The sequence below is a fragment of the Humulus lupulus genome, chromosome 2, assembly GCF_963169125.1.
Source record: "Humulus lupulus chromosome 2, drHumLupu1.1, whole genome shotgun sequence".
Lineage (NCBI taxonomy): Eukaryota > Viridiplantae > Streptophyta > Magnoliopsida > Rosales > Cannabaceae > Humulus > Humulus lupulus.
The window spans coordinates 236554708-236579083 of NC_084794.1; the positions used below are offsets into that span (position 1 = coordinate 236554708).

A 24376-nucleotide genomic window follows, 5' to 3' on the forward strand; every position below is an offset into this window, starting at 1 on the left:
TTGAAGAAATATATGATCTTTGTTCTATTGTAGCTCCGGTTTTTCTGTTGATTCAAGTTCTTTCCATCTGATTCTAAGCTATCCTTAGTATAAAAATTTGAGTTTTCTAACCTTTAATCGTTGACGAGTTCATACCGTCAATACGAAGTATGAGCAAGCACAAAACAAGTCATTCCGTGGAACGTCCACACAACACAAAGCATACAACAAGGCAAGTGGCACGCAATGGCCCAACAAAGACAACAAACAAGTAACACATAGGCAATAAGGAAGCATACACGAGCAAGTATGGATAAACATCGTTTTATTAATATATAGTCTTGATAGAGCAAGGGAGTACATAGCTTTAGCCCATATTTGCTGGTGGCCATGGTGCTTCCCTAAATCACCAGGTCACCTCCCCTTAAAAAGTCTTCTAGGCATACAAAGTCTTCCTAGTAACATATATGATTTTTGTATGATTTTTGTTTGAGAGACATGCATAATTACAAAATTACAAAAATTACAAAAAAAAAAAAAAAAAAATTTACTATTAAGCTACCTCACGAGGTTGCTTAGTGTAAAACTTGACTAATGATCAAGGTCCAAAATATGTTCACTTGCAAAATTGACCATGTGGGTGTGCCAAAGGAGGAGCACGCCACACGCAGCACGTGAGTCCTATGTCATTATTGTCTTCTCGAACTCCAACAGTCAGCAACAAGACCGAACCGAACACTCCCTCCATTTTCTAAAAATACTGTACTCAACAGCATCCATAACCATAACCCCTTTACAGGGCATGTGACAATTTTGAATCTTTCTGCTTTCGTCTGTGTTTACAGTCTTTTGCACATTTTTCATTTGTTAAAGAATGTTCGTCAAGCTTCAGCTGGACCCCAGTTGCTTTTCCTTGTTGGGTTCAACGAAGATTGTACCCAATATAAAACTCTCAGTTTCTCCTCTCGAAAAACTTGAGACCATTAGCAAGGATAGGAAGCAAAGGGTTGCTAGAACTCCCGATGGAGAAGGGTTTAAAAAGAGGTTTGCTGAATTCCCCAGACCCACTCGTGATACAGCTAGCAGTGGCCGTCGAGAGTTTAAAAAACAGAGTTTGGTGGAAAACCCAGATAGAGAAAGGAGAGAAAACTCTTGGGATAGTGGTGGAACTTTGAAGGAGAACGAGGGCAATGGAAAATTTAGGAGGGGTAGACAAGATGGGGTGGTAAAGAAAGTGCATGCCAAGTGTTCGACGAAATGGGCGTCTTATGGAGGATGTATTCCGGCAATCCTGCAAGCTTTAGATGAAGTTAAGGATTTGGACAAGGCTTTACAGCCCTGGGAAGGGAATCTTAACAATAAAGAAAGGAGCATTATTTTGAAAGAGCAGGTGAGTTGGGAAAGGGCTTTGGAGATCTTTGATTGGTTCAAGAGAAAGGGTTGTTATGAATTGAATGTAATTCACTACAACATTATGCTAAGGAAACTTGGGAAAGCGAGGAAGTGGAGCTATATTGAGGGTCTTTGGGATGAAATGAAAGTCAAAGGAATTGAACCAATAAATTCGACTTATGGGACTTTAATCGATGTTTATAGCAAAGGCGGGCTTAAGGAAGAGGCACTCCTTTGGCTGGCGAGAATGAACAAGCATGGAATGGTACCTGATGAAGTAACTATGGGAATTGTTGTTCAACTGTATAAGAAGGCAGGGGAGTTTCAAAAAGCTGAGGGTTTTTTCAAGAAATGGTCATTGGGCGAACAGCTGAGGCAAGAGAGTAAAACCATGAATGGTTCCACTAAAATGGGGACTGGTTTGCATTCTCATGTTTGTTTGAGTTCGCATACATACAACACTTTGATTGACACGTATGGGAAAGCTGGACAACTTAAGGAAGCATCTAAAGTTTTTGCAGAGATGCTTAGCGAAGGAATGGCTCCGACCACAGTTACTTTCAACACTATGATTCATATTTGTGGCAACCATGGCCAGATAGAAGAGGTGACTTCATTGATCCAGAAGATGGAGGAACTTCGGTGTCCACCAGACACAAGAACCTATAACATTCTAATCTCCTTTCATGCAAAGAGGGATGATATAAATATGGCAACGAAGTATTTCAAGAAGATGAAGGAGGCCTGCCTAAAGCCAGACCCTGTGAGTTATCGTACACTCTTGTATGCATACTCTATAAGGCATATGGTTTCTGAAGCTGAAGACCTTGTATCAGAGATGGATCATAGGGGCCTTGAGATTGATGAATATACCCAATCAGCTTTGACTAGGATGTATATAGAATCTGAGAACCTTGAGAAATCATGGTTATGGTTCAGAAGGTTTCATCTTACTGGCAGAATGAGTTCTGAGTGTTATTCTGCCAACATTGATGCATATGGAGAGCGTGGCTATGTTTCCGAGGCTGAAAATGTTTTTTATTCTTGCCAAGAAGCAAAGAAACTAAGCGTCCTTGAATTCAATGTGATGATTAAGGCTTATGGGGTAGGGAAATGTTATCATAAAGCATGTCAGTTGTTTGATAGCATGGAGACTCGTGATGTTGTTCCAGACAAATGTACTTACAGCTCGCTCATTCAAATTTTGTCTGGTGCTGGCATGCCGCATGAAGCAAAATCCTATCTGTTGAAGATGCAAAATTCTGGATTGGTAAGTGATTGCATCCTGTATTGCGCTGTGATTTCAAGCTTTACAAAACTGGGTCATTTGAGAATGGCAGAGGAACTATATAAGGAGATGGTTAGATTTGATGTGAAGCCAGATGTCATAATCTTTGGAATATTGATAAATGCTTTTGCTGATGCTGGCTGTGTTAAGGAAGCTCTTGGTTATGTTGATTCAATGAAAAAATCTGGTTTACCTTGGAACACAGTTATATACAATTCCTTGATCAAGCTCTATTCAAAAGTTGGCTTTTTGAAAGAAGCTCAAGATACATATGAACTTCTGTCATCAGAAGAGGAGGGTCTTGCTATCTATTCTTCGAATTGTATGATTGACCTTTATACGGCACGATCTATGGTTGAACCAGCAGAAAAAATCTTCGAGAGCTTGAAGAGAAAGGGGGCTGCAAATGAGTTCACATTCGCAATGATGTTGTGCATGTACAAGAAACTTGGAAGGTTTGAAGAAGCTTTTGTCATCGCAAAGCAAATGAAAGAACTAGGAATTTTAACTGAATTACTAAGCTACAACCATGTTCTTGGATTGTATGCTATGTGTGGTAGATATAAGGAGGTGTTAGGAACCTTTAAAGAAATGATGAAAGCTTCTGTTCGACCTGATGGTTCTACATTTAAATCTCTTGGTATCGTTCTGGTGAAATCCGGGGTTTCAAAGCAGGCTGTTGGAAAACTTGAAGTAATGACAAAGAAGAACGCTCAAGCTGGATTGCAGAAATGGGTGTCAGCCCTTTCTTCTGTAGTCCAAGTGGATGATTGTGATTAGTTGTAGCTATTCTCATTGCGAACAGAAGTTCAAGCATGGCGGGAAGATACAAGGCTGCAATTTGTAGTTAAAAAGATGAAAATTCAGAGGGATTTGATTGAAGAATTTGCATAGTTTGTACGGTAGAAGATAGACCTTTGTATAGAGTAGACTGAGGTACAAAAATTTGTATAAGTAACCCTACTTGTAGCAGTAGTATGATCTTGTTCTTGAATAGTACATGTGCTTGTATATCCAATTGTATCTCCCTTTGTTTATTTTTAAATTAGTACTTGAGATAGACCATTAATGGCTGATAAAACAGATAACAAGATTCAATACTAACAATTATACAGTAAAAATAATAAGTCAATTACACTTCATTCCTTGGAACTATAACATGATAAGGTTTCTTTCATTGTTTTGGAACAACTAATAAAAAAAATCAGATGCTTAAAACACCGGATGAAGGGATTTTCATTAAATAAAACTTCATTTTTAATTAAATGTTAGTAGGGATAAATTTGAACAATATCAAGAGATGAAGTGAAGTTTCCAAGAGTTTATAGTCAAATTTTATACATAATGACATGATATTATTTTCAAGAATACAATTTGAAACTATTTTAACACAAGTTTTGAATGTCCATAGTCAATTATTTTCGAAAGAACTAAAAATCGTATAGAGTGATACATTTCTATTATACAAAAATGAAAACAAGATTAACAAGAAATGAATATTTTGGGTTATGGGATCATAATTTGTGGAAAAATAGACTTGAACATATAGTTTAGTTTATGTTTGAAAAGTAGAATCGGATTTAAAAAAATTATAAAAGAAAAAATGCAATAATCATTTGCCAACAATAAATTAGAAAACAAGTTGGATGCATAGTTGTAATTCTTTTTTTTTTTTTTTACCATTTAAATACATAAATATGAAGAGTTGGATATGATCAAATTATTCTAAATTTTTTAATGGAGTTAAGTTATCTTATGCTACAGGGATTATTAGGTTGTTAAATTATTTTTTTTAAAATACCCTCCTCAATTTTATAACAAAATCACCTAATAAAAATAATCCAATCGTATCAAATTCAATCATACTATTCAAACAATTACTATAATGTATTGTACAATAACCTTTTAATCGTTACCATAGATGCACTTACAAATTAATTTAAAACACCAGCAAAATTTAAACTAGGGAAGAAAAACTAAGTTCGTGCTAAGAGCTAGTTCTTCTCATTAACAACCACCAATAGCTCTAATGCATATATTAGAACTTTGTTCCACTCAGGGTTGTAATCTTAACAAAAAGTATCGTTATATAGAAATTTCTTGCCGAGAGAGGGACAAAGGCTATTTTTTGTCCCCAAAGTTTAAACTAGGCGCACCTAATTGAGTATATTTAAGTTTTTTTAAATATAAAATATATTTATATAAACTTAAAATTAATTAATTTTATCTTATTTTATACAATATTTAGAATTTTGAACTATTTACAGTTATGCAATGATGTTGATACATATATTTTTAGCCTATTTTTATGAAAAGTTTTTTTTTTTTTTACAATCAATTTAATTATTGTTTAAATTTCTGGATGGATCTATTTCTCATGTATGCGACTCATAGATTGGCTTAGCACACTCTTAGGCTCAACAATCTTAGACTCCATCTATTGCTCATGAAGGGGTTCATAATTTTTTGGCTAGAAAAAGCATTGTAAACCCATAGTAATATATACGTTGTCTGAGACTCTATTGAAGCTTGCTCAAACAAGCTTCTAACTCACTAATATCAAAGACTCGTGGACTAGGCTCTTTTATAGTCTGAACCACGTAAAATCTCTGTATCATTTTCTTCTTATTTTTGTCAAGTTCTTAGTTAGGTTGATAGCGAAAAAGGCATTCAACATTTTGGTGCTTTTATTGCGAGCCTGAAGAAAGCTTGAAGAAAAACGACCATGGTGACCACTAGACAGAACGCACCAGACGACGCAGCTTCTCCCACCAGAGTTAAGGGTGGAGAAACTAGTCGTCCACCTCCACAAGACCTCTCGGAGATGGTCCAGGAGGATTATGACGAAAATGTCGATTATGACGGCATAGGCGACGGAGGCGGTGATGAATACTATGAGGAGGATTATCCTCAACTGATGGACGCAGAGGATCCACCAGAGGTGGTGGTGCTCCGCGACCAGGTGGCTACCCGGCAGCAAAACTCGATGCACAGGAGGGAATATTGGTGCCTTGCAAGAGATGGTTAACGCCAAGAGGGCCACTTTTGGGGCTCAAGGGCTGCGAGTGGACCCGCATGGCGAAGTACCGTCTAGGCAGTCAGCTGGTGTGCCACCTGTGCACCCAGCTGGAGTGCCACCTGTTAACGCAACAGGTATGCCTCCCAAGCACCCCGTTGTCGTGGTGTAAGATCTGCCAACTGGTGTGCCACCTGCACACCTAGCTGGAGCCCCACCTGTGCCACAAGAGCATGGCAAGGGCAAAGTCATTGACAACCTTGCTCCAAGGCAGAAGAAGGTTTGTCGAGCCCCCGAACACAACAAGGCCCCGAGGCCAGCAAGTAAGAAAAAGGGGGAAGGTGCCCGAGGACATCGCCAGGCCTCCAGTGCTCGGGGTGCCACAAGCGTTCCACCTAGACGCGCCGAGACAGGCCACGCTAGGCCTGGAGGAGGTATCGCCTCAGCACCTCGCCAGTCTTGCAGTCATCGTGGCCCAGGGGCCAACTAGAGGTATGTCTCCATTCACCGAGAGCAAGGCTTCAACATCTCTGTTAATAAAGAAAACATCGAATCTGATGGGGAGACCAAAGTAGGGTATCCTAAGGACAGTGGTTGCCACCAAGGTCAACTAGACCTACAAGATGACTTAAATGCTCGTAGGGGTATAGTAGCCTCCGGGAGCAACCCCGGAAAGAGAGGTCAACCAGACCTCCGAGATGATCTTAATGCTCAGAAGAGAGAACACCTGGCACAGAGTGCCAATCAAGATCGCAACCCTCTCCACCCGAAATTGGAGAGCTTGAAAAAGATTATGCTTTGGTTCGCCCGAAGACAAGACCAGGACTACGACTCGGAAGACGAGGATGGGGAGTCGTGTGCTCCCCACATAGTGGAAGCCCCGTTGCCAAGAGGCTTCAAGATGTCTGCCATCACGTCTTATGATGGTAGCATGGATCCCACTGACCATCTGTCAATGTTCAACCAATTGATGTCAGTGCATCGTGACTCCAAGGATGCAACGTGCCACGTGTTCCCGTTGACCTAGACAGGTCTGGCAGATGAATGGTTAAAGAAGCACAAACCAAGGTCCATTCACTCATGGCACCAACTCTCCTCTTCATTCCAAAGACAATTCATAGCGGGTAGAAAAGTGAGCTTTGAGGCCAACGCCTTGGCCAACATAAAGCAAGGACCCCTCGAGACCTTCAAGACCTACATCAAGCGCTTCAAAGAGGAAGCCACTAGGACCAAGATGGTCGACGACGGCTAGCAGTTGATGGCCTTGCAGGCAGGCATCCGAGCAAGATATCCTTTGTGGGATGACCTCCAACGGAGAGGATGCCACAAGCTCGACGACTTCATTCGTCGAGCACAAGAATACATAAATTGGGAGGATGCCCAGATTGGGGCATTTGGTGGACCCGTCGCTTTCCCTGCTCCGGTGGCTCCAGGGACCTAGTACCCCCTTAAAATCCTGTCCAACACAATGTGGTGGGTATTCCACAATTTAGCCCTGTTGTCTAGTCAGTCGGCTTTAGTGCCATACCTCCTGCTGGCTTCAGTCTCGCTTCGAAGGGATATGGACCCCCCCCCCCACTGGATACAGTGTTTTTTAGCCTGCGTTCAGTGCCAAAACTGTGGCTCCAGCCCAGTCGGTTGAATCAAGAAGGACCACCAACGGAAGTAAGCGCGGGGGCAAAGGCAAGAGCAGAAAGCCCAAGGGAACTGGGGCAGCGTCGACAAGACAATGAGTGGTCCTCAAGGATAGGTATGTCTCACAATACTTCGAGTACAAGAACCTATTGGAGTCTCGGGAGAACATCTTCTTAGCCACAAAGCAGCACGTCCACTACCGGAAACGATAACCCATCCGGAGGAACAAGGAGATGAGAGATCCCAACAAATTTTGTCGGTTCCACAATGACGTGGGGCACCACACCAACGAGTGTCGACAACTCAAGGATGATATTGAGAACCTCATCAAGCTAGGGAATCAGCATCAGTATGCTCGGGGCAGTGTACGTCCGTTTCAGTCCCTGGCCGCGAGAGCGCCTCCGCAGCAGGCTACTCCCCATGCTCCGGGAACAGTACCCACAACTCCACAACAGCAAATAGTCCACAGGCCTCCCCCAGTGACTGGAAGAGTGGGAAATATCTCCGGAGGACCTCACATGGGGGTACCTCCCGAGGTTCGCAGTATAGATATGCGTGAGCCATGAATCATGATGATGAAGTGCTAGCGTTAGCTCAGCTGTCAGCACAGATGCCTAGGATAACTGACCAAGTCATCGCATTCCCCAAGGACGATGCTTGGAGGGTTCATTTTCCCCACCATGATCCTTTGGTGGTCGAGAGCCAGATTTCCAATATGTGATCGTGAAAATATATATCTGCAAGTGCACACAATCGATTCAAGTAATATAGATGATAAAGTAGAGTATCGTTCCCACAAATACTATTTCTCAATTACCAATAATTGTTCTTAAATTTCTATTTGGCAAACAGAGTTTAGATGAATGAATTTAATTTTAAAATTGTAAATAACTATGAACAAAAATAAATAATTAAAATATTAAAAAGACCTAGGTCGTTAATTTCATCAACTTTTCATTCTACTAATTTTATTAGTCATTTCTAAATTTCTTTCTTTCTATTCTAATAGAAAGTTAACATAAATTGATTCCTATTCTTTTTCAAGATATAAGATCTCAACCTATATGCAGGTTTTCTACATCTCTGTGATAAACTTAAACATATAGCAGGCAGTAAGCATGGAAACCTAATTACTACACAAGCCATACAGGTATTTTTCCTCCAATATGCAACCTATGTCTATATAATGATGGAATATTCAATTCTCATCTTTCGAAATTTGAATCAAAATCATAAATCAAACAAATATTGATCAGGTATTTACAAGCATTAGGGACACATTATATAGAACATCATAATTAAATTAGATAGAAATCCAAGTGACTACATTAAACCCTAGATAAAATTTTTAGTTCATATCAGACATGACTAAATCAACAAAATAATAATTCAGAAACATAAGATTCAAAAATTTGAAGAAGAAAGAAAAATATAAAAATGCAGAGCAACTAGTCTAAGAATCAAAATTGGTCTCTAAAAAACGTAATTAAAATATGACCTAATTAAACCCTAAATCTGAATTTATAGTTAAAAAAATCAATAAAGCTTTGTTTTTCATATGCGGGCCACGACTTGGCCTTCTCTAGGTTGCGGCCTGTGTCAATTTTTAAAGCATTTCGAGCTGCATAAGTCTTCAAGCGTCGCGACTCAGGCATCTCAAGTCGAGGCCCGTGTCCAGAATGTCCCCTTTGCATAGCCTTTGACTTCCCCTTATGCCACGAATTATAAGGTCTAGTCGCGGCACTAATTGCTTCCAGCACCCATGTGTTTCTGACTTGCCTAGAGTCGCGACTTATAAGCTCAAGTCGCGGCTCTAGTTCCATTATTTCTCAAATTAGGTCTTTTAGCTCGTCTCTTCATCACAAACTGACTTTTAATCGTCCTTATAATCATTTTGAGTCAAACAACCACCAAGAGCTTCGTTTTTCCACCATTTTTCTTCTTTTTACATTTTTCTCATGATTCACCGTACCAACCTACAACAAAGACAAACAAAAGCATAATATTGCACAAAACACGCATAAAGACTCAAGATTACCACAAAAACACATTTTAAAATGACACTAAAATGAAGTTATCAAGTCGCGGCCCGCATCAAATTTCCCAGATTTCAATATCGCAGGCGTTGTGACTCAGCCTCATCAAGTCGCAGCCCGCCCCTATTTTTAAAGCTTAAATGGTCTCTGTTTTGGCCGAGGGTCGCGACTTATAAGCCCAAGTCTCGACCCACCCCTTCCATCAATTTTTCATACTCTCTGACTTGTGTCAAAGCCGTGAATTATAAGTTCAAGTCGGGACTTGGCCTGAAGACTAATTGAAAAACATCTTTTTTCACGATTTGCACGACTTTTTTTTTTTTACAAACTTTATACTAAAAATAAATAAACTTTACAAATCCAAAATAAAATTAAATAAAGTTGTCCACTAATTAAAAATAAAAACTAAAACTAAAATAAAAGTATAGGAATGCCTCCTATAGCGTTGTTGTTAATGTCATTTAGTCGGATGCTGAATACCCCATTTAAAGGGGTTCCAAAACCATCACAGATTTGCACTTTTCCACCGGTCTTTCCAAATAATGCTTTAACCTCTGACCATTTACTTTAAAATTTCTTGTTTTCTCACTATGAATCTGTACCACTCCATAAGGTAATGAGACAACAACTGTGAAGGGTCCCGACCATCTAGACTTTAGTTTTCCTGGAAACAGCTTCAATCTACAATTAAATAACAGCAATTTTGTAACGCCCTAATTTCTCATAGATTACCGAGAACACAACGTTGGGTTATAAGTCATAAATATTGATCTTTTATTGAATAAAACTTGAAAATAAGTACATACATGGATCCATGGTTTTAAAAATAAAATAATTGTCTTTAACATAAAAATGACCAACATTTAAATAAACTTTCTTTAATAAAAATAAATAAATAGGCCCGCTTGATCTTCCTCGACTATATGGTCCCCACGAGTACATCACGAAGCTCTTAGGTTCCACTCGCCACCGGCCTTTCTATCCTTAATTGCCTGAAATAATAACATCATAAGGAGTGAGCTTCTAAGCCTAGTAAGGAAAATACAAACAAAAGTTATTCATATAATCAAACATAACATAAATTCACCAAAGTCATACAGACACAAACCTCTAGATCATATCATAACTTAAGTCATAATTCTAAATCATAATCTAAGTTATAAATCATAAATCATACTCTAAGTCATAAGTCATAGGTCATACGTCATAAGTCATAGATCATAAACCATAGGTCGTAAATCATAATCATAACTATAATAACAAGCCAGATATAATAAAAAGATAAGTGTTTATTTAGGGGTGGCAATTAAGCCCCGGACAAAAGTCTGTCACACACCGGACATAGGTCCGTCATAAAGTTTTGGCAACTGAGCCTACCGGACATAGTCTGTCATACATCATTGGACACCTTAGGTCCAGACACACTTACCCCTTTATTGTACCTGAAATGTTAGGTCATACAAACATAAACTATATCATAAACTAAGTCAAAATACTAAACTATCTAAATTTCCTTACCAAAAACTGGAATATTGGAGACAAGAGCGGGATTGAAACTCCTAAAACCAAACATAAAGAAACCATAAGTTTCTAAAGAAATGAAGTTGAAGAGAAGATCTAACCCATCGAGATAAGAACTTACCAAAATCCTTATGTTTCAAAGGAATTGAACACCTAACCAAAAGTCACTATCACACGTTAGGATTTGAAGAAAATGAAAGAATAATAGAAACTATAGTGAACTAAACCTGAAGTTAAAGAATACCTTGGATAGCTTAGAACCTCGATCTATACCTCGAACACCGAAATCACACAAAAACTTACTTCCCAAGTTATTATAAAGCTTTAGATTTGAAAGCTTTAACGTAAAAACCCTAGTGTTTTTCTCTAGAATAATCTTAGCAGCATGCAGGCTCTGAACTATGCTTGAATGATGAATAGAATGGATGAGTGAAGGGTACTATTTATAGAGTTCAAGGAGTGAAACTAACTCCCATTTCAATTAATAAATAAATGATTAAAAATGAATAAATTTGAATTATCTGTTCAACAGACACCCAGAACTCGGCCAAAAATGTTCAGGAACGAGTCAAGGTTGTTGAGGGTTGTTTCTAGTTCTGAATTCTACGAAATTCAAAAATTGGCCACTGGAGCCGATATATCGCCTAGGGTAGGCGATATATCACCCCTACCATGATATCAAGGGTCTGTGGTTTTGTTCGTGCAAAGTCGACGTATTTTCCGTATCAATCATAGGCAATATACCGGCCCCTATAATTGTGATATATCGTCATACGCTGATATTTCAAACACGTTTTTGCACATTTCAGGATAATTTGAAATTGATTAAAAACTACTTTGACTGAGTAAAACGTGATCCTAACAGATAATGGAAGGTTCTAGAGCTTCTAGATCTTTCTTTTAATAAAACTATTCATCAAAAATACTTAAATCCTTAATAAACATGCTTGTGACAAGTGTCACGCTCTTAATTATTCTATCTAAACCTTAGGTTATAATAAATAATATTCTTAGGACTATATTCATTAATCAAACCTTATGATAAAATTAACATTTCTAAACCATAGGTTAAACTTATAAAATCCATAACTATTTCTACGAGTTTCTAACTAAATCCCAACTTTGACCAATATCCACGAAAACTAAAATTCTACAGCTACTACTACTACTACTACTACTACTACTACTACTACTACTACTACTACTACTACTACTACTACTACTACTACTAATACTACTATCTAGCTAAGTAAAATTCTGGGACGCTACAAATTTATCTCCCTGTTGGAAATCCTTTCTAATTATCCTTTTATCATGAAAAGCCTTAGACTTTTCTTTATAAATCTTTGAATTTTCATAAGCTTCATTTCTAAATTCATCAAGCTCGTTCAACTCAAGAAGCCTATTATGTCCCGCCATAAATAAAGCAACATTTAGCTTTTTCACCACCCAATAAGCTCGTTGCTCAAGTTCAACTTGTAAATGACACGCCTTCTTGAGCACCAACCGATATGGTGACATACTGATTGGAGTCTTAAAGGCTGTACGATATGCCCACAGTGAATCATCAAGCTTTTTCGACCAATCTTTCCTTGATGTGTTTATAGTTTTCTCTAAAATACTTTTAATTTCCCAGTTTGACACTTCATCTTGACCATTAGCAAATGGATGATAAAATAGAGCCTTTCGGTGATGAACTCCATAATGAGAGCATAGAGCTGTGAATGATTTGTTACAAAAATGACTGCCTCTGTCACTAATAATGGCTCTTGTAGTACCAAACCGAGTAAAAATATTCTTATGAAGAAATTTAAGTACCTCCTTACCATCACAAGTAGGAGTTGCTGCAACTTCCACCCATTTAGAAACATAATCTACTACCAGCAAAATGTACTTATTATTATAGGATGATGAGAAAGGCCCCATAAAATCTATTCCCCACACATCAAACAGCTCAACCTCTAGGATTCCAGTCATTGGCATTTGGTCTTGTCTTGATATACTACCAGTCATTTGGCAACGATCACAACTCTTAACAAAGGTATTAGTATCTTTAAATAATGTAGGCCAATAAAACCCACATTGCCAAACTTTTGCTGCTATCATTTTTCCTCCAAAGTGACCACCACAATGCAAAGTATGACAGTGAGTAAGTATGGAAATCATTTCCTCTTCTGGGACACATCTTCTAATTACTTGATCAGCACAATGACGAAAAAGAATGGGCTCATCCCAATAATAATGCTTAACTTTCGAATAGAACTATTTGAGTTGTTGTCTTGACATGTCCGGAGGCACAACTTTAGCTACAAAATAATTGACATAATCCGCAAACCAAGGTAGCTTCTCTTCACATTCAATTGAAAATAATTGTTCGTCCAGAAAATTTCCATCAATTTTCTCATCTTCCTTGTTATTCTCTTCTCCATCGTTATGCTCTTCTCCTTTTTCCAAACTAGATAAATGACCTGCAACTAGATTTTATGTCCCCTTCTTATCACGAATTTCCATATCAAACTCTTGCAATAATAGGACCCATCAAATTAGGCGAGGTTTAGCATCTTTTTTGGTCCTAAGGTACTTAATAGCTTAATGATCTATGTAAACAATCACCTTATTACAAATTAAATATGGCATGAACTTGTCAAATGCAAAGACTATTGCAAGTAATTCCTTCTTAGTAGTTGCATAGTTTAATTGAGCATCATTCAAGGTTCGACTAGCATAATAAATCGTTCGGAATACCTTGTCAACTCGTTGTTCAAGAACCGCTCCTACTGCATAATCACTAGCATCACACATTAATTCAAAAGGAAGTTCCCAATTTGGTTATACAACAATCAGAGTAGATACCAATTTCTCCTTCAGTGTGTTAAATGCCCTTAAACAATCAGAATCAAAGTTGAATACCACACCTTTCATAAGTAAAGTAGATAAGGGCTTCAAATTTTTTGAAAAATCCTTTATGAACCTCCTATAAAACCCAGCATGGCCCAAAAAACTACGAACCCCTTTAACAGACACTAGTGGAGGTAAATTTTCTATTGTCAAAATCTTGACCCTATCTACCTCAATTCCATGGCGTGAAATCTTGTGGCCCAAGACTATTCCTTCTGTCACCGTAAAGTGACATTTCTCCAAGTTTAATATCAAATTTGACTCCTCACATCTTTTTAGAACCCTTTCCAAATTATCCAAACATCCATCAAAAGAGGGTCCAAAGACTGAAAAGTCATCCATAAAAAGTTCAATACTTTTTTCCACCATGTCTGAAAAGATAGACATCATACATCTTTGAAAGGTGGAGGGAGCATTACATAGCCCAAATGGCATCCTGCGAAAGGAAAATGTTCCATAAGGGCATGTGAAGGTAATATTTTCTTGATCCTCCGGTGCTATAGGAATTTGATGGTATCCCAGAATACCCATCCAAGAAGCAGTAATAAGGATGACCTACCAATCTATCTAACATCTGATCTACAAAAGGCAAAGGGAAATGGTCTTTCCTGGTGGCCTTATTTAGCTTACGGTAGTCAATACAAATTCTCCACCTCGTCACTGTACGAGTTGGAATAAGTTCATTATTATCTTTTTTAACCATCGTCATACCACCCTTTTTCGGAACTACCTGGGCAGGACTAACCCAAGCACTGTCAGATATTGGGTAAATTACCCCTGCATCCAACCATTTAAGAATTTCTTTCCTTACCACTTCTTTCATTGAAGGATTTAACCTCCTCTGAGCATCAATACTAGGCTTACTATCATCCTCCATTAATATCTTGTGCATCACTATTGAAGGACTAATACCCTTAATATCTGTCAAAGTCCATCCAATTGCTAATTTATAAGTTCTCAAGACCCTAAGAAGTTTCTCTTCTTCAATCATAGACAATGAAGCTGAAATAATAACTGAGAGAGTGTCATTCTTACCCAAATAAGCGTACTTAAGATGATCAGGTAAAGTTTTTAACTCAAGAACATGTTGCTTCTCAATAGATGGGAGAGGTCTCTTAGGCACTTGCCCCAATTCCTCATATTTCTTTTTATAAATTTTCCCTGATGAATTAAACCACTTAACATACTCATTGGCTTCAGTACCAGCACACTCTTCAGGACTTGCAATCAAACTCAACTTAAGTGGATCCTCAATAGACTGGACCCTTTTTCTTGGTTCCTCCAATACACTAACACTAAAACAACTGTCACTAGTTGAAGGATATTTCAAGGCTTTAAAAACATTAAAAACAACCTCGTCACCTTGTACTCTAAGCCTTAACTCGCCCTTCTGAACGTCTATCAATGCCTGCCCCGTGGAAAAAAACGATCGTCCCAATATAATAGGCACGTCCTCATCTTCCTTCATATCTAATATAATGAAATCTGCTGGGAAAATAAACTTATCTACCTTTACTAGAACGTCCTCTATAATACCTCTGGGATGTGTTAATAAACAGTTAGCCAGTTGAAGAGTAACAGTAGTGGGTCTAGCTTCCGCCAAACCAAGCCTTTTAAATACAGACATCGACATTAAATTTATGCTAGCACCCAAATCGCATAAAGCTCTCTCACAATGAAAATTCCCAATGGTGCAAGATATAGTAAAACTGCCCGGATCTCTTAACTTTTGAGGAAGCTTCTTTTGAATAATTTCACTACACTCTTCAGTCAATGCAACAGTTTCATAATCCTCCATTTTTCTCTTATTAGACAATATCTCTTTCATAAACTTCACATAACTAGGCATTTGTTCTAGAGCCTCTACAAAAGGGATGTTAATGTGAAGTTTCTTAAATACCTCAAGAAATTTGGAGAATTGTTTGTCAAGATTAGCCTTTCAAAATCATTGAGGATATGGAATCCTTGGTGTAGGCTTGGTGTATTTTGGTTTTTCTGTCTCTGGAAGGTCTTCAGTAACCTCTTCTTTTATTGGACTAGTAACATGTTGATCCCCTGTCTTTTTCCCCTTGTCATCCACTGTAGGTCCATCATACTTAGTCCCACTCCTTAGAGTGACAGCTTGACATTGCTCTTTAGGATTTACCTCTGTGGAACTAGGTGAATTCCCTTGCTGTCTACTAGAAAACATTTTAGCCAATTGACCTATTTGTGTCTCCAAACTCCTGATTGAAGATCTTGTCTCTATCATGAATTAATTTAATTGGTCTAGCTGAATTGTTGGTGGGTTCATTTGAGGATGTGGTGGTGGATGAGATGGGCGTGGGTTTGGATCATAATATGGTCTAGAATGTAATCTATAAGTCGGTTGATGAGAGGGTTGTTGAGGTGGGTACTATGGATACTGCGGTTGTAACCCTTGATTATTTTTCCAAGACAGATTAGGGTGATTTTTCCAAGCAGGACTATAGGAATTGAAGTGTTGGGTGCAGATCTCGAAAAGTTACCAATAACTTATCCCTGTTCCAAAGGCATATTATTCACATTTGTTGAGCAATTAGCTGTGCTCGGGCATTGTTCATAAGAATGTGGTTCCCTACAAATCTCACAACTCATGACATTCTGTACTTGCATTGCTTGGTTAAAGATGCTACTTGAGCAGTCAATAGCGCAATTGGATCAACTTCTAAGACTCCCGCTACTTTCTTATTCTCACGCTCAGTTGGCCAATTATAGTTATTCATGGCCATCTCTTCCAATAATTCATATGCTTCATTAGCGCTTTTTCTCATAAATGCTCCTCTCGATGCTGCATCTATTATTGTCCTTGTATTGTCCCTCAAACCATTGTAAAATGTATGAACTAGCTGGCACTTCTCTATTCCATGATGTGGGCATTTCCTTTGTAACTCTTTAAATCGTACCCATGCATCATATAAAGACTCCCCATCCAGCTGATGGAAATTATTAATCTCTCCTCTTATTCTGGCTAACTTGGCAGGAGGAAAATATTTACCAAGGAATTTCTTAGCCAAATCTTCCCAAGTAACTATAGAATTGGCTTGTAATGAATTCAACCAACTCTTAGCTCTATCCCTTAATGAAAATGGGAATAATCTTAATCTTACAGCATCATTACCCACCCCATTCATTTTGAATGTCGCAGATAGCTCTAAAAAGTTTGTGATATGGAGATTCAGATCATCATTTGGTAACCCCCCAAATTGTACACAATTCTGTACCATCTGAATTTGCCTCAATAGTTGGAAGAGGAATACTTGAATGTATCCCCGTAACAGTAGGGAGTACATAGTTTCTTAATGGTGGATCGGCTTCAGCTGCATTAGCCATATTTGCATTGTTGTTGACAACATTATTTGCGTTCTCAGCCATGGCATAGTCCAGCCTTTTCTTTATCTTTCGGTTCTGTCTGCACGTTCTCTCAATTTCAAGATCTATTGGTATGATTTCCTTTTGTCTACTTCCTCGCATATACCAACAATTCCTGAAACACAATACAGCCTTGATCCGAATAAGTGTAAAACAATAATAATAAATAAATAAAACCAAATTAGAACAAACAACAATTAACTTTGATATTGGAAATGAAGTCCCCGACAACGGCGCCAAAAACTTGATCGTGAAAATATATATACGCAAGTGCACGCAATCAATTCAAGTAATATAGATGATAAAGTAGAGTATCTTTCCCACAAAGACTATTTCCCAAATACCAATAATTGTTCTTAAATTTCTATTTGGCAAACAAAGTTTAGATGAATGAATTTAATTTTAAAATTGTAAATAACTATGAACAAAAATAACTAATTAAATGATGAAAATCAATATTAAAAAGACCTAGGGCGTTAATTTCATCAACTTTTCATTCTACTAATTTTATTAATTAGCTCTAAATTTCTTTCTTTCTATTCTAATAGCAGGTTAACATAAAATCGATTCCTATTCTTTTTCAAGATAGAAGATCTCAACCTATATGCAGGTTTTCTACATCTCTGTGATAAACTTAAACATATAGAACGCATTAAGCATGGAAACCTAATTACTAAACAAGTCATACAGGTACTTTCGTCCAATATGCAACCTATGTCTATATAATGATAGCATATTTAATTCTCATCTTTTGAATTTTGAATCAAAATCATAAATCAAGCAAATATTGATTAGGTATTTACTAGCATTAGGCACATATTATATAGATCTATATTAGAATAGAGAAGAAAAATCAATAGAACATCATAATTTAATTAGATAGAAATCCAAGTGACTACAAATAACCCTAGATAAAAATGTTTAGTTCATATCAAACATGACTAAATCAACAAAATAATAATTCATAAACATAAGATTCAAAAACTTGAAGAAGAAAGAAAAATATAAAAATGCAAAGCAACTAGTCTAAGAATCAAAATTAGTCTCTAAAAAACGTAATTAAAATCTTACCTAATGGCCTAATTAAACCCTAAATCTGAATTTATAGTAAAAAAAAATCAATAAAGCTTTGTTTTTCATATGCGGACCGTGACTTGGCCTTCTCTAGGTCGTGGCCCGTGTCAATTTCTAAAGCATTCCGAGTCTGCATAAGTCTTCAGGTGACGTGACTCAGGCATCTCAAGTCGCGGCCCGTGTCCAGAATGTCCCATTTGCATAGCCTCTGACTTTCCCTTGCACCACGACTTATAAGGTCAAGTCGTGGCACTAATTGCTTCCAGTACCCATGTGTTTCTGACTTGCCTAGAGTCGCAACTTATAAGCTCAAGTCGCGACTCTAGTTTCATTATTTCTCAAATTAGGTCTTTCAACTCGTCTCTTCATCACAAACTGACTTTTAATCGTCCTTAGCATCATTTTGAGTCAAACAACCACCAAGAACTTCGTTTTTCCACCATTTTCTCTTCTTTTTACATTTTTCTCATGATTCACCGCACCAACCTACATCAAAGACAAACAAAAGCATAATCTTGCACAAAACACACATAAAGACTCAAGATTACCACAAAAACACATTCTAAAGCGACACTAAAATGAAGTTATCAATATGATGGTGGCTCGGATCCTAGTGGACAACGAGATTTTGGTGAACATCATGTTTAAGTCAGCCTACGAGAAAATTGGGCTAACCACGAGTGACATGTCTCAGTGCACCTTGACTCTATATGGGTTCTTGGGGGAAGGGCTCATTTTGATGGGGCAAATCAAGCTGCCTGTTACACTCGGGTAAGTGCCTCATCAGGCCTTCAAGTATTGCACCTTTGTTGCCGTGGACTGCTCCTCGGCATATAACGCCATCTTGGGGCGTCCAGCCTTGGTAGAATTTGGAGCGGCCACTTCAATTCGCTACTTGTGCATGAAGTTCCCCACAAATGCGGGGATCAGCATAGTCCATGGAAACCAGAAGGAGGCCAGGTAGTGCTACAACGTATCCCTCAAGCAACAAGTAATGGTGATCGAGGCAGCAGCTCCAGAGCAGCCTCCTCCCGAGGAAATGGAGGTACAGGCTATTCAAGCCGAGGGGTTGGACCCTCAGGTTCAAGAAGAGAGGGCTATCAAGCCCATGGAGGAGTTCGAGGAGGTAACTCTTGATGCCTCCCTCCCCAACAGGAAAACCAAGGTTGGAAAAAACCTCAAGGTGGATGTCGAAGAAGCGTTGGTGAGCTTTCTCCAGGACAACCAAGATGTCTTTGCTTGGTCTCACTCTGACATGACTGACATTGACCCGAATATCATATGCCACACCTTGAACATTGATCCCAATGTCGCTCCATTCCAGCAAAAGTGTAGGACTATCAACCCAACCCGGGCGCTGGCTTTGAAGGCCAAGGTGGACAAGCTTCTCACGAATGGGTTCATCTAAGAGGCTCACTATTTGAAATGGGTATCTAATCCATTCCTAGTGCCCAAGCCAAATGTAACCTGGAGGACCTGTATAGATTTCTCCGACCTCAACAAGGCATTCCCAAAGGATTATTTTTCACAATACTCCGCAGGTTCGAAATGAAGTTGAATCACCAAAAGTGAACTCTTGGAGTCGCCTCTATGAAGTTCTTGGGTTTCATTGTTAGCGCTCGAGGAATAAAGGCAAACCTTGAGAAGACCAAAGCGTTGGTTGAAATTACATCCCCGCGCAACCATAAAGGTGTTCAAAGCCTCACCGGGGGAATCGCTGCCCTACGCCGCTTTGTCTCCAAAGCAACTGACAAATGCATACCGTTCTTCAATATACTCCGAGGGAGTTAAAGGTTCAAATGGACAAAGAAGTGCGAACAAGCATTGCAGTAGTTAAAGGCACACATGGCCAACCCACAGATCCTTTCAAAGCCCATAGATGGAGAACCCCTCCTCCTCTATATGGTTGTGTCAAATAGTGCCATCAGTGTCGCCTTGGTGCGCGAAGAAGGCCGGGTGCAGCACCCTGTGTACTATACAAGTAAGAGACTCCTCGGGGTGAAGTCCACATACCCACTTATGGAGAAGTTAAATTTTTTTCTAATGGTGGATTTTCGAAAATTACGACCCTATTTCCAAGTGCATCCCATCAAGGTCCCCACTAACCATCCCTAGCGCTAGGTCCTTCAGAAATCAGAGTCATCTGGGAGACTCCTTAAATGGGCGGTTGAACTGAGTCAGTTCAACATCACCTATCACCCGAGGACTGCCATCAAGGGGCAGGCACTGGCAGATTTCACCAGCGAGTGCACGAGAAATCACGAAAGATCTGGGGATGCCCCAATGGTCGGGCTTACATGGAAGTTATACGTGGATGGGTCTTCCAATGAGAACGGAGCCGAAGCGGGTCTGATCTTGGTCTCCCCTGAAGGGCACATGGTCCACATTACCCTGAGGTTTGGGTTTGATGCTTCCAACAACAAGGTTGAGTACGAAGCACTTATTACTGGGCTTCGAGTAGCCCTGAAGCTCAAGGCTGAGGGCCTCGAGATCTTCAACAAGTCGTAGTTGGTAGTCAATCAAGTGCTTGGAGAGTACCAGGCCTGGGGGACAAAGATGGCTGCTTATCTTGCGAAAGCTCAAGAAATGTTGCATAGATTCAAGAAGTTTACCATGCGACAAATGCCACAGAAACATAATTCTAATGTTGATGACCTAGCTAAGATTGCTACCACAAAGGATATTGAGTTAATCAATGTAGTCCCTATTAACTACTTGGCCGCTCCGAGCATCTTAGCTCCCGAGGAGGTAGAAGCAGTTCAGCCCCAAGACGGCTGGATATAGCCCATTGTGAAGTACCATGTATCAAATGAGTTGTCGCAAGACAAGAAAGCAGCTTAGAAGCTGCTTACGATATCATGGAAAGTAAGTTGTACAGGCGAGGATATTCGTTGCCCTTTCTCTGATGTGTGTCCAAGCAAGAAGCTAGTCTTATACTCCGGGAAGTACATAAAGGCTTTGGCAGGGACCACGTTGGGGGGCAGAGCCTCACCAAGAAAATCTTGAGACAAGGATAATTCTGGCCCACTATGAATGGTGATGAGATGGATTATGTCAAGAAGTGTGACAAGTGCCAACGCTTCACCAACATACCCTGAGCTCACTTAGATGACTAGTCTATGGCCCTTCGCAGTCTGGGGCATCGACCTTATCGATTCATTTCCCACAAGGAAAGGAGGAGTGAAATATGCAATTGTGGGGGTCGACTACTTCATAAAGTGGGTCAAGGTCAAACCCCTTGCCACCATCACCTTCGAGAAGGCACTGGACTTCGTCATCAAGAATATCGTCTATTGCTACGGGCTCCAGAGGAAGATAGTCTCTGACAATGGCCTACAATTTGACAATGAGCTCTTCACAAATTTATGTCGAAGACATGGGGTGGTGAAAAGTTTTTCTTGCGTAGCTCACCCACAAGCAAATGGGCAAGTGGAAGCAGTCAACAAGACGCTTAAAGCCACCATGAAGAAAAGACTGGAGCAGGCAAAAAGAGCTTGGCCTAATGAGCTGCCTAAGGCATTGTGGAGTTACCACACCACTGCCAAGACCTCCACCGGCCACTCGCCATTCTCCATGGCCTACAGGTATGAGGCCATGCTCCCAGTTGAGGAAGCAATCTCCACGCACCAAAGAGATACGTATGATTCGACCCTAAATCACACTTTACTCCGGGAGTCTCTAGTCCTAGTGGAGGAGCTCTGGGAAGCTTATGAGATTCGGGTAGTTTCCTACCAGCAAAAAGTAATTAGATATTTTAACTCCAAAGTTAAGGATAGAAAATTTGGGGTCGAAGATTTGGTGTTTCAAAGATTTTTCTTAGCCACCTGAGACCCTGGTGTTGGAGTTGTGGGCCCTAACTGGGAAGGTCTGTACCAAGTCATGAGCATTGTATGTCCAGGGACTTACAAACTTACCCGACCGGGTGGGGAGTCGATACCCCATGCCTGGAATGCTGAGCATCTCCATTAGTATTACCAGTGATGTGAGCATGGTATTTTTTATTAAATCCCGTAATCATTTTGTAGCCTCCGAGCACAAGTAATGGAAATCGTGTAGAAAAAATACGGTAGAGAATTTAAAATAATTTGCTTATATTTTAGTTTCCTTTTTTATTCTATTTGTACTACTCATAGAGCACCCGCTCCATGGCCTGGACAAGTGAACATAGACTAGTCTTTGATTACTCAAGGGGCATGGGGTTAGGGCAACCTCACAGAGTATAGTGTCTCACAGAGAATGACCTAGGAAACAAAGCTTGTCATGAGTGGAGTAGGCCTAGTGTAACGCCCTAAACTCCAGGGACCATTACGGTGTGCCTTTTCAATAGTGCAAAATTGGCTAATCAAGTCATTTGGCCATAATCGTGTAACTAAGTATGATTAGCGGTTTAGGGTTAAAATTTTTGGTTAAGATGTAACGTTTCACTAAAACGTTTACTTTATACACTGGGATCCCAAAAATATAATTTAAAGGTTAATTACAGCAAAATATTTACAACCAGTCAACCTAAGCGGCAAAATAGGGTTTAACCCTAGTTCCTCTTTAAACCCTCGGTCGTGGTGGTCGAGCAACCGCATATGTACACATCGTCACCTAAGCTCTCCAACTCAAGGATGGTCCAGCTTTCTTTTGCCTTTACCTACACCACGTAGCACCCGTGAGCCGAAGCCCAACAAGAAAACTCAATATGCTCATGAACAAGTGACAACATGTTACTGTTGGATTAGCTTATACAGGATCTTTATTTATTTTCATGTATATCTAATATTAAACAAATTAATACGAGATAGCCTAAAACATGTTTCTAAAATTGAATTCAAAGAGAAACAAAAATAGAATACTTACAGTATACGCAGCGGAATTAAAGAGTCCTTCCTTCAGTTTCTCTAACTCTTGTATCCTCTCTGTCGCAGAGTATTATCAAGAAACTAAACCGATCTTCTATTTTCTTCACGATCTTCCAATGTATCCTTAGAACCACCTAGACTAGTGTGGGCAATTCTCAACACATGAGATAGATACAGAGAGAAGAAGAGAAAATAACAAAGAGGCTTAGAAAAGGACTTGTGTTTAGAGAAAATCTAAAACTATCAGAAAATCTGACTTATTACTTATCAAAACTTCTTTTTTGACTTCTCTCTAAGAACTCCTTTTATAGACTAAATTAGGCCATTTAATTTAATTAAAAAATCAATAAAATAATAGCCATTTTGAAGCCCTAGGTCGAAATTATCATGGGCTATAGGCCCGTGAAATTTCCCATTTGATTATAAGCCCATTGGACTTAAAATCAAGGCCTGTGTTATTTTCTATTGATTTAATTAATTAAATAATTATTTAAATCATTTATCAAATTAATTATTTATAATTTGAACCTTGATTTAAATTTATTTATTAATTTAGATACCAATTTATCTTAATTAATAAATCTGTCATAATTTCTCTTTTCTTCTCAAAATTACACAACTCTGTGAAAACTATCCAAAATTGACCTGGTCAACTTTGATAATTCTAATTGATAATTAAATCAATTAATTGAGATTATCTAGATGATTTTATCCAAGGTACAATGGGGACCATGGGCCTATGAAATCAAGCTCCAATAAGTTATCATAAATCTAACAAATAAATTTACTAACTTATTAATTCCTCGTGACTCCACTATAGACTTGGAATTGTACTCTTGAATTCATAGAACGCTCTATAACAAATATAGATACGCTATTAATTATCCATTGTTACAACCATAATTGTCACTCAATCCTCTATAGACGGTCTACAATGAGTTAGGACTAAAATACCGTTTTACCCCTCATTGTAGTTTATCCTTAAAACACTTAGTTCCTTGTAAATGATATTTCAGTAAACTAATTTAATTACTGAAATGAGATCTCTATCATTTAACACCTTGAACCAAAATAAAAGGAAACCATCGTTTCACTTCTTCATCAGAAGCTATAGATGTTCATATCTATGATTAACACTCCCACTCAATTATACTACCGAGTTCCCAAGATGTAAATATGGGCTAGTCCGTAGGGTAAGCTGGTAACGAACAAGTCAAAGAACTCAAATAATACAATCAGTTAGAATACTAACCACTTAGAATTGAGATTGAATTGACCTATGGTCAACTATATGATATGA

The 24376-nt window shown here is 38.8% G+C and overlaps 1 protein-coding gene and 1 non-coding gene across 2 annotated transcripts; both read left to right on the forward strand.

The window, feature by feature from the left end:
• The first annotated feature begins 552 nt into the window (after positions 1–552).
• Positions 553–3728, forward strand: LOC133819079 (pentatricopeptide repeat-containing protein At3g23020). Its single transcript, XM_062252241.1, has one exon. It carries the CDS (start codon positions 854–856, stop codon positions 3437–3439), a length of 2586 nt encoding a protein of 861 aa, XP_062108225.1. The 5' UTR covers positions 553–853; the 3' UTR covers positions 3440–3728.
• Positions 3729–16645: 12917 nt separating this feature from the next.
• Positions 16646–16752, forward strand: LOC133820585 (small nucleolar RNA R71). Its single transcript, XR_009886991.1, has one exon. It is a non-coding gene; the product is annotated as a small nucleolar RNA R71 (small nucleolar RNA).
• The last annotated feature ends 7624 nt before the right edge of the window (positions 16753–24376 follow it).